At 32.4% G+C, this 12,327-nt stretch overlaps 1 protein-coding gene across 4 annotated transcripts in view; it reads right to left on the bottom strand.

Moving 5' to 3' along the window:
• LOC129805550 (neurotrimin-like) overlaps positions 1-12,327 on the bottom strand; it is a 73,247-nt gene that overhangs the window by 25,544 nt on the left and 35,376 nt on the right. For all 4 annotated transcript variants that reach the window (XM_055853535.1, XM_055853538.1, XM_055853536.1 and 1 more), the window contains exons 3-4: positions 9,614-9,711; positions 9,250-9,457 (exon numbers count right to left, since the gene is read on the bottom strand). In XM_055853535.1, coding sequence (XP_055709510.1) covers positions 9,250-9,457; positions 9,614-9,711 — 306 coding nt within the window. The remainder of the gene's footprint in view (positions 1-9,249; positions 9,458-9,613; positions 9,712-12,327) is intronic.

The following is a 12,327-nucleotide window of genomic DNA, read 5'->3' as shown; positions in this document are numbered from 1 at the left end:
GTGAAAAATCGTATAACAATGTAGCCCCACAGCACAAAGTAGCCCCACCTCCCCCATGGGCTTTTGTGAGACCCATGACTCAAGTTGAGACCATTTCGGTGCAAGAAATTAAAAATTAAAATGGCCAACATGACCTGGTAATACATTAAAATAAAAAAAATAATATTTTGTAGTTAAATTGTCGAAAAAAACATTATAACAAAAGAAGAAGATAAGTGTTTGAAAAATATTATTTTTTGGTACCTTTCCTTTGTTAAGGAATGAATATTGAGTGAATTTCATTGGATAAAAGAATGTTTGAAAGATTCAATCTATTTGGCTTTTAAAAGATCTGTTCAACCCCTTTCCTCCCCGTCAAATTTCCATGAATTGTCGAGAAGTGGATGGAATTCATGAGGACGATGATTGGGGAGGATGATTGGGGTATTGACAAGAGAATATTCCCAGATTCATGCGGCCATGTGGTGTAATACGCCTAATTGAGTTCCATGGTGAATGTCCATCATGTCTCAAATGAATATTCATTAATTTCTCTATTTCCACACCACAGCACCATTCCACCCCAAATTTCAGTTTGAAGGCCACCCAATTCCTGTCGATTAGAGGCCCCAAAATTTTCCGGACACCCACTCACAAATTTTGCAAGCACAGTGCTTCAAAATTTTCATAAAATTGCTTTTCTTTGTCATCAACGTTAAAATAAATAAACCATACATTATCTGAAAATTTTCAAACATATCCCACAAATGTAGATAAATTGACACAGTACAATATTTTCGCTTACTGGGATGTTTGTTGCATATGAAAAGTGCCAATGTGCTAAATGACTTTCATGCCGGGCCAGGATAATTGTCATGATATGCGATATAAAATGCCAGAAGGGCAAATTCAGTGTGGAAAACCTTTATAACTAAATTTGAAATTTGCGAAATTTAAAATAGTTTCGTTTTTTAGAAACTTTAATTCAATTTATTTATTTACTTATTTATTTAATTATTTATTTGAATTGCAACATACTTCCCCATGTGCGCAACATGTAACATAAAAATATTTATTTTAGCCGGTGCAATATATAAATTGTCTTAAATTCTTAAAAAAAAAAGGAATTTATACTCTTAAATATATTTTTATATCACTTCCAGACAGTAAAGGAAGTATAATACCTAACTGAAATAAATAACAAAAAAAAACATTATTTTGTCAATTAAAATCCTTGTATATTGTTCAATAATAAAAATCTTGTAAACCAAAAAGTAGGATTTCTTGAAGCATTCTAAATAAAACGCAAAAAATTCATCATTTTTTTAAAATAAAACCCTAAATTTTTGGAAATGAACATAAATTTTAGAATTAGGGGGAACTGGGGCAGTAGTAAACAGGGGTAGTTGTAAACACTATGACTTTTTTAACTAATTTTAAGACTCCGGAGAATAAAACCCATAAGCATTCATAGATACCATGGGGATGTATGTCCACAGATGAATTGGTCAATGAAATCCTAATACTTTAAAAATAAAAATCATTTTTCCCGAAAATGTTGATATTTCGATTATTTTGGTCATTTAGATTTCCACCTGGAAATTAAAAACTGTGTAAATAATCGAAATGTAGCAATACCCGTTCTTTCTTACATCTTTTAGGATTATATTAATGCATTTACTAGAGAAATTGAGATTCACATTATTTCAAAAGAATTAATAATTGGTCAGAAAACAGCATTTGGGGTAGATGTAAACAGGCAATTTCAATTTCACAAAATGAGTAGGTAAAAGAGCGGGAAATTGACCTTCATGCGAAATATCTATAATTCATAGATTACGAAAAAAATTGGTGGTGCTGTGTTCAATAAAAAGTCACATGATGTCAAAATATAGGGAAAATCCATTGAAAAATGTCTTTGATTTGCATGCTTTTAGTTTTTTTGCTATTTTAATTATTCTTTGTTAAAAGTGCAGTGATTTTTTGAAAAATATACAGTCTTTATATATCTCTGAAGTAATTAAAATAATTGAAAGTGGTGCAAAGTTAATTTGAAGGGTGGAAAAAAGGGTGTTTACATCCTCCCCAGAAAGTGTTTACTTCTACCCAAGGTATTTTGTGAAAAGAGAAAAATGCATAGTGACACAAATTTTATTTTTATGGAAAACTCAAAAGTTTTCCAGCATCCGCATTACCCTCAATGTATTGCCTATACCCAAGGGTAAAACATGAGCTAAGAAAGATTTTCCAAAAAATCACGGTGTCCTTGGAAAATCACCGCAAATTCGCATCTATTGAAAATGGTTACATGTGCCCCAGTCTCCCCTAGTTCTACAAAAATTTGGAGAATGACGATTAAAAAAAATAGTTTCCACTACATTTTAAGTCAGAATTTATAGTCTTTTATTCTGATACTTAATATTTAATTTAAATATTTAAGTTGTCTTAATATTATTAATTGTTTATTGTGCTTTAAGCCAATTATAGATACATTTGTTACTTTTTTTCAATATTTTCTCTTGTCTCTCCTCTGCGTTTCTCTTGTTACCTTTAACCTTCTCTTGTTACTGGATCTCTCTAAATCTCTTGATTTGTTTTCTTCTCTCTGAAGTTCTAAGAAATTCATCCTGACTATTTTTTTCAATTTCCTCTAGGAGAATGTAGGTATAGTTCGCACACAGTGAACTTTCAAACGATGCAAATTCTCTCTTTGTTTACAAAGAGCTAGTTTAACCATTTCTCGTTTTACCATTTTCATTTCGTTTCATGAGGTTAATAATTATCTATCTCATGGCTAAGAAATGATGAACTAGCTCTTTACAACCAAAGATAAAATTCGCATCGTTTGAAGATTCACTGTGCACGAACCATGCCTACTTTCCCCTATATCTGCTTCTTTTTAACTGCTTGATCTCCACAGAGAGAGCTGTATAATACCGATAAACCCTTGTTTTTGAGTTATATATTTATTTCGAGTTTTTGTCCTAAAATCAAATCATATTTTTGGCTTTTGAATTAACACTGTTTTACTTCTCTACTCTTGAATAAGCAGTGAAATTATTTTCCAATTCTAATTAAATAGTTGTCTTCATGCTTCTTAAAACTGAGATTTTGTATAATAAATTGCAGACCGTTTTAATGAATCCAAACTAATGAACAAAAAATGGAATCAAAATATAAGCAGGACCTTCAAAATCCACGATAGATTATCTATTTCTTAGATCAATTAACTAATTTAAAATTGCAATTATAATTTGGATATTTTCTATTAGAAAAAAAAACAAAATAGATTTTAGTAATTCTCTTGTCACTAAACTACAATGGTTTTTCCCAGTTTTTCCCCTACTTTATAAGCTCTACGTTATTACATTTCCATTTAATTTTTGATGATACTAGTTAATTTTTACTGACTTAGTTGAATAAAATAGTGACAAAAACAGGGAAACTGAAATGATCACAAATAATTAAACATAATAGGATCATGTGAATATTTATTTTTAATTCATTCTTTCATAGAAATAGCAAATGTTAACACGCGGAGATTTCAATTAAAATGATTATGTTATGGTTCTTTCATAATCACAGCTATTGTGTATCTGCAGTTTGGTCACCCAACTCTGATGTATCTCATATTTACATAGTATATGTTTTGGACGTCCCTCATAATAAAAATAATCAGCTACAAATATTTATAGAGTTCCTTTGTATCACACATCAATAGAGTAGGGGGAAACCAGAGAATAATTGTACCCTAGACACATTTACGACTTAAGTCGAGGATTTAACGCGTAATTATAATCAAAATAATGTTCAAATTATATTTCCATCAGTCTCTGACTTAGTCGTCTCTTCGCTTAAGTCGAAAACAGCTTAGTTAGTGAAAAACTATTGAGAATTTAGTCAAATCATTATTTTGATTATAATTACGTTAAGCCGTCTCTCAGCTTAAGTCGTAAGTGTATCTAGGGTATTAGTCAAGCGTAGAATTAGACAGTATACGATGTTATAGTTTTCCAGAAAGAATATTGAGCAAACTGCTACTTATTCAGAGCAATTAACTTCCTTGAAATATTTATCAGTCTGATTTACACACGTTTTGCAAAGATCATAGCCAAAGAAAACTTTTGTTTCCTAGCTAATACTTTACCCATTTCAACTATCATATTTTTTTACTCTCCATAATTCAATGAATAAAAAAGCCTCTCAAAGATCAAAATAATAATAACTAAAAAAATAAAAATAAAAATAATAATAAAAAATCAATGACTTGGAACCTTCAAGGCACCCCCATAAGTTAACTCAAGGATCCTTAACATGCCCCTCGTTTTCCCTCCACTTCTCCAAAACCATTTTTATTTGATATTGCTCGAAAACGATTTTCATTTTTGGATATGTCTTAGAAATTATCCAGGTGGACATTTTGTCCTTTTCTTACCATCTCATACGAAAATACCATTGAATCATTCCTAATAACGGTTTTTCAAGGTCAAAGGTTAAAAAAGCTCTAGAGAGCGTATTTTTCAACCGAATAGTATCATGTTTGGGCTCGTAGGAAAAGTCTTGGAATTTTCGATAAAACTGAATCTGTTCCAATGGGTTTTGAACCGGTTCATAATCAATAACAAATTTTATACGAAATTCAATTACTTTGCTCCTGGGGTGTACTTTGGACAATGTTTTGAGTGATTTATAAATCGGTTCTAAACCGGTAATGAACCAATAAGTAATTTTCATACGAAAACCTATTCTATTGCTCTTAAAACTATTTTTGGGGGTCTTTTGAGTGATTTACGAACCGGTTTAAATCCGTTGACAATTAGTAAACAGTAAATGATACGAAAGTACTTTTGAGGTACAGCATCTAAAAGTAACGAGTTCGATCACTTTGCAAAGCCTAGGACGCTTTGCCACCAAAAATCAAAAGTAGATTTCATTTAAAATTTACCCCATTGTAATCTAATGCATAAACGTTATAAACCAAAATTCTAAGAAAAGGGATCACATCCGCCATAAGTTTGATAAAACCTACCACTGGCTTTTAAAATATAGCAATTACATTATTAAATGTACTACATTATTAAAACATTAAATACAGACGCGGTAAGAGCTGAAAATGTGCTTTCAAATGATTAACATATACTAGTTTAATTTTAATTTAATTATTATTTTAACACCAAAAGAGTTGGAAAGCATTTTTTGTTAATGTATGCCTCTTTAATGGAATGTATAATGCAGAGGTAATTGCTGACCACTGTAAAAATAAATTACAAGGAGTAAAAAAAAATAACATTTTTTCTCAACAATATGTGGTTTAGTTTTGATTAAGTTAATAAAATTCTATTTTTGGCATTACATACCGTCCCTTCGTGTAACATTGACAAAGTATTAATTTTACTTAATGTAAAACAAATTCAGCTATCTTATATCATATTTTTGTTTTACAACACAATAAAAAAGAGAGCAATATTAAAAAAATGTAAAAAAATCAGAAATAAATGAGGATAAAACAAAATACATATTGCAATATTCAGTAACAGCTTTTCCAACTCAGATATTATGTGGGAGTTGAAAATTTGACCCTTTTTTGGGTGAGGTTACTTTTTCAATTCCATATCGTATGAGTGCATCATTGCATAAAAATTCCCGCAAAATGAGTAAATTATTCAGGAGGAATTACAAGGTCTAACCCCTTGTTTTTTTCCCGCCACATTTTTTTCTCAACAGGGTGGCAGATTTTGAGGTTCAAAATCCCACTCCACGCGATACGGGGTTTGTTGCGGCAAAAATAAATGAACAAACAATCGAACTCCGCCCAAAATAAAGTATTCAACCGCTTAGAGTCGCCATTGATGGGGGGATTTGGCACGACGTCGGCAGACCCTCACTCCAGCACAGTCATCCACTTCCGGCGGCGCCTTTCATCGACCGACTCTATTATTTAAATTACACAGAGCACCACTGTTTCAATGTTATCCAGTCGCAAACTATACCACCCCCTCTCGTCTCCATGGCCAGGAAAAATCGACACTTGCTGGCGGGAATTCCGCTTCCAACCAACCGATCAAACCCCGAAAATCGAGTACTGTGTTGTGGTAGGTTTAATACCCCCAAGGTATTACAGACTTGTACAAGAATTAGTACACCACCTATTGGGTTGCAAGGCTGATGTTGTGGACAAAATTTAAATTGTTTTACATTTGAGTAATTTGGATTTGTTGAAATTAAATTTGTGAATATTGACTTGAAAGCTGAAGCTAAAGGTTCTGGTCCTTATACAAGTTTGAGTTGTTTAAAAAATTCACTACATGAGAACTAACTCTTAAGCAGTCTTCAGACTAGAGGTCTAGCCCAGTTCCCGAAGGTTTCAAAATCCTAAATAGCTACCAATTTTACTGATTTTTCAAAATCGAATAGATCATATTTGCTCTTGATAAAAAACTCATTGAACACATATTTATCGCTAGATTAGTTTGAAATCAATCACATCCAGATAGCAAATCTAGACGAGAGGAGGCACTAATGGCCTCTACACACTAAAGAAATTTATGTCCATATTAAAATAAATTCCCTACGCTTGTATAGGAAAACCTGTCAAATATGGATATAAATTTCCCTAGTGTATGGAGGCCATATTGGTGTTTACACACTAGAGGCGATTTTCATAAAAAAATGCCTTTTTAAAAATTCTGACGTTTCTACCTGCAAGAATAGGGGAAATTTTCTTTAAAAATGCATTTTTTAAAGAAATTTCTACTAGTGTGTAGAGGCCATAAGAGACAATACGGACATTCAATTTATCAAGTTTTGGGATATTTGTTTTTATATCAGCATCTGTTAATTATTTTTGAGCAATTTGAGATATAGAAGATATAGTCTTTAGAAGATTTGCTTCGGCATCAATAAATGCCTACAGAAAATAGTGTTCCTTCTAGAACTTGAAGCTTCAGAAGAAGTCGTAAGTCAATTTAAGAGCGGTTGCAAATGGGTTGAAAAATCGAGAAGCGTAATAATAACGATCAAATAAATTGATTTTACCATTCTCAAAAGCCACAATGTTTAAACATCTGAAAGGTAGAAATTTTGGAGGTGAATGAATCGAGTGACTACAAACTGATCTCTCTGTGGAGTTCGAGCAATAAAAAACTACCAATTTTTTTAAATCTGGAATTGGAACCACCCTTGCTGTAATCAAATCTAAAGGTAAAATTAAAGAAACAGTAAAATGATGTCAGTAACCTACTCTAACTTTCATAAATTAATTTAATTCCCAATTGCAAAAGCGGTTAAGTACGAAAAAACACATTAGTTTAAGGTAAATCCATGCGTCCCAATTAATTAAATTAACAAGGAATTCATTGGTGATCATTCCAGAATTCGAAAAATGTTATTCGCCATTTACAGTAACATCACAAAGGTGAAAAAATCTCATTTTTCAGGCGTAGACAGCTAATGGTGAGTTAGCAGGTTAGAATTACATACAGATCCCCGCATAAGCCGACCTAAGAATCATATGATCTTACTTTTCCCTTCAGCCCCTTTCTTCTTTTCCAGACATTTCAGGATATTCCAAAATTGACACGAATGAGTACCCTTTTTTATGTTTAGGAACAAGTCCAGATAGTTCATTTCATTCGTACATGCTAAAAACCTTGAAACATATATTACTTGATTTCCTTTCAATTTCAAAGATATCACCCTTGAACGATTTCTTTTTGTCAAAAATCCTAATGAGAATTCAATAGGGTGGAGTAACCACTTATCGCCACTTTCAGAAAAAACTGAAATTAATTTAATTATAATTTTTAAACCATTCTCCCTAAGCACTAGTTTGCAGAGGGAGCAATAAAATTATTCATCATTTTAAACCCTTATTATAAAGTAACTCAAATTTGACACAAAGTTTCTTAGATATGTTGCCTATAAATATATGTATCATACTAATAGTCCCTCAATTTAACGGTGGGTTACTTAAACAAATATATTTTTATTAAAAATTCAAAAATAACCACTTCTCGCCACTTACTTGAAAAGGCCCAAACTCAATTATTTTGGATAATATTATTAAAAAATGTATTCAGCGTTACTTTCTCTTTCTGATATCCTTTTTATTACTCGTATTATATAATTTTTCTTCGATATAACTATAGGTGGCAAAAAGTGGGTCACTGGCGAGAAGTGGTGACACCATCGTAGTCCCAGCAATATTGATCTACTTTAAGTTTAATAAGTTAAATAAACTTTATTTGTACATCAATAATTTATAATTAGGGGAATTCTTTCGGACTTCGTACATACTCCGGCGTCAAACACTTCATATTTTTCCCATATTCCTTTAATTAATCTGACCTTAAGTCACACATTTCCTGAAAAAAAATTAGGTCAGACTCATTCAAGGAATACGTCAAAAATATGAAGTGTTTGAAGCTAAAGTAATGTGCGAAGCCTGAAAAACTTGCCCTACTGGAAGTACAAACAAGGATTTTTTATAGTATACTAAAGTAAGATGGGGTAATTCGAAATCATGTCTATTTTGGAATTTTGAGATTTTCTCATTCTTTCAGATGGTCAAAGAGGAAAGGAAGACCAGGAAGAGAAAAGGAAGTACAAGATTTTACATTCCTTGTTTTCTCCCTTTGTCATCTAAACTTTTTAGAGAATCTCAAAGTTCCAAATTAGGCATGATTCCAAATAACACCATGTTATCCTGCCTGACATACGCATTTTGAATTTTAAATAAGTCCGTTAACATCATAACATCGTCAAAACATTAGATCACAGAGAGTGGGTTAATAAATTTTTATTATAGGGGGAAGTGGGGCACCTTTAAAAATGGGGCACCTTTGAAATTGGGATTTTTCACTTATTTTGAAATAAAATTGAGCCTTATCGTGATATAATTTAGCTTCTCAATCTGTTTGTGCAGCTAAATTATATCACAATAAGGCTCAATTTTATTTAAAAATAGGTGAAAAACCCCAATTTCAAAGGTGCCCCGCTTTCAAACTTGCCCCACTTCTCCCTAATACAAGTTTCTTATAATTATTATTTTTTAATTATAATACATTAGAATTACATAACAAATGAAAAAGCTTTCAAGATGCCATATCAAGGAATTTTCAACTCAGTTTTAGCCATTATTTAATCACAGAAACTATTCATAATAATTATTATTGGTATGTTCAAAAAAAATATAACAACTTTAAAGGAAACCCAAGTGGTACAAACGTCTGATAAATTGTCTAGCCTTGATATTATTGTAAATCAACTCACCGACAACGTCCAAGTAACCCATCTGACTCTTCATCGGATCTGTGTTGATTTGGCACATATACCATCCCCGATCTGACTCCTTAATGTCCTTAATCTTGAGCTGCCACGTTCTCCTCTCCGTCCAAATAATCGCCACGCGATGATTCTTTGTAATTACGTGATTTTGGATAGTGAGAATGGTTTGGGTGTCCACTCTGAGCCATGCAACCTGCAGATAATTCATGAATTTACTTTCAATAGTCTCAATTTTGCACTAATCACCTCCGCTTTTATTGGAGAAAAGGAAGAAAAATTGAACGTGATTTCCGAAGTAATTTTTTCCAAATAGAATTTAATTTAGAAATTGTATAAGAAAATTGTGTACCTTGTAGGTTCCCAAATCCTGTACAACACACGTGAGGATTGCTTCCCGTCCAATGGGCACTGTCACATTATTTATAGGCATACTGAACTTTGGATCCACTGTTGAAAAGAAGATAAAGAATGAGTTTTCTATTGTGTCCAGAAACCCCTTTACCCCGACAGAGAGAGCGCATCATTGTAAAGTGGAAAAAGATATCAACTTGACTTGGAAGACATTTCAATCAACTTTTATTGCTTTCAACAATTTTCCTCGGGATTTTATTTCAATGAGAATCTTTGGGAAATGCCAGCTTTCTTACATTTTTTTTCTTGGATGTAATATTATGATATCTTTTCCTTCAGCTTTGACAAACATTAGGATCGGATAGAGAAATTGAAATGATTTTTATTTCCATTTACATTAAGAGAGTAGTAATGCAGGAAAAAATTGATTAAGGATGTTTTCTTAGTACTTCAGTATTGGAAAGTACACTGAATCAAACATGGATTTAAACATAAAATCATTTATACAAGAAAAGTCATATCAATCACAAAAAGAAAAAAAGTTTTAGGCTTCGCAAACTTTCAAAAAAAAGAAAACAAGCATTTCTAAAATAAAAGAAAAGTCTCTTATTTGTTCTGTTTATTGTTTAGCTCGAAGATGTTTTATTCTAATTGATTGAATACACTACAGAGAATCATCAATCTTTTGGTGGAGAATTTTTGGCGAAAACTTCCTCAGTTTTTCGCGTCTATTTCCACATGTTACACTAAAGTGTCCGTGGAGGGATGTGCAGTGAATGGGGCTCAGGAGGGTCAGAGGGAAAAGCTCACATTTATCAAATGCAATGTATATGGAACTTCTGGCCAAAACACCTCACTCCTCTAACACGCTCAGGAGGATAGGTTCTTATGAGGAATATTAGGTGAATTAAAGTTTCCATCTCACAACTTTCATATTCATATTTTAGCTAGAAAGTTTGCACACTGCTAGAAGTATTTCCATGGTCAATAAAATTATTTAATTCTTGAAAAATTATCCATCACCAAAGTTGAATATATTCAACATTGAATTTGATGTGCCCTCTTGGATAAATAAATTACTCGAACCCCAAAAAAGTTTGGCATTATGTTATATTCAGTTGAAGCATATTTGTGTGAAAACTTCCAAATAAATAAAGAAAAAAACAAGCTTCATTAAATGAAGGGAAATTTTTTATGAATGCTCACTTAATCGTTCTCAATTTATTAAGTAAAATTTTAAAAATATTGAGCACTATTTGGCACATAAATAAACGGGCGATGCAATTTTCGAATTTGAATATTATATTAAATTAAATCTGCGGTGAGATGGTCAAGATCTAACAGCTCTGTATAGTTTATTTATTTTGTAACAAAGAACAATCTGGGATAGGCCAATGGATCGAATTTTATATTTTTCATGAAGCATCAATCAACATACGACAATAAAACTATTTCCGTAAATTGTCCTGCGTACATCTTGTAATTTGCTACATCAGTTTAAAATACAAAAATAACTTTCCTTTTTTTAACCTGTTCCATTAACAGAAATTAACATTAAGACCACTGTAACTCACTGAAAGTGTAATAATAACATTCATAATTACGAGTAATGATATACATTTAAATTTAAATTATTATTAGAAACCCAGCGGGAACCAAATGCTTACCGAATTCCATTAAGCTAAAAACATTATATATTTTCATATGAAATCTTCTAACCTTAAAAAGACTCTCGCGAAGCAGTGCCACTTCCATTTATTTGGTCATCACTTTTTGCTCGAAAACTGCTAATCAGTCAGCATATTTTTTACTGATCGGTTAAACAAAATATGCCGAAATCACTGCTTTTTTCAGCTAACTGTGCTCGCTGGAAACTACATAAAGTTTTTGTTTTGTTTTCTATACGTGTGTTTGTTAGATCCTCGGAGAATCTATTAGGGTATTAGAATCTATTACTGCCTTAAGACAATCGCGTGGATAAGCGCCTTGGTCGCAAAAGGTTTTTACAGAACGATCAGCATTCCTCTTAACGATTTACTCCCTACAACCGATATTCAAAATGAACAAACTCTCATTACTAATCAACGTGATAGCTCTCCCGAAGAACTAATTCACAGGCTAGTGCTTGGAATGCATTAGGAACCACTCCGAATGATATCCCCCGTCTGGCACAGGATAAGAGAGATTTAGCGTTAAGGCTTCAAATAATACCTACCTTTAGGCGAGGTCGGGAATCTTTGTTTCTTCCATTTTGTTTTTTACACTTTTGAATTTTCCCAGTTTGTCTTTGGAATCTTTGTCTTCGGTAATTTTTCTTTTTTGATATAACTTCCCAAAAAATATCTTTTCTTAGAAAATTTTCCTTTGCCCCAACGGGCGATACTGATAACTTCCCAAAACACAAAAAAAATTCCCTTTTCCCCGACAGGAGATACTGATAACTTCCGAAATCACAGAAAATTTCCCTTTGCCCCAAATGGCGAAACTAAAAACTTCCCAAAACACAGAAAATTTCCCTTTGTCCCAAAGGACGAGACCAAAAACTTCTCAAAACACAGAAAATTTACCTTTGCCCCAAAGAACGACACTAAAAACTTCCCAAAACACAGAAAATTTCCCTTTGTCCCAAATACCGAAACTAAAAACTACCCAAAACACAGAAAATTTCCCTTTGTCCCAAAGGACGAGACCAAAAACTTCTCAAAACACAGA

The sequence above is a fragment of the Phlebotomus papatasi genome, chromosome 3 (genome assembly GCF_024763615.1).
Source record: "Phlebotomus papatasi isolate M1 chromosome 3, Ppap_2.1, whole genome shotgun sequence".
Lineage (NCBI taxonomy): Eukaryota > Metazoa > Arthropoda > Insecta > Diptera > Psychodidae > Phlebotomus > Phlebotomus papatasi.
Note: the sequence above shows the minus strand (reverse complement) of the source record. Positions and strands in the feature narration are given on the sequence as shown.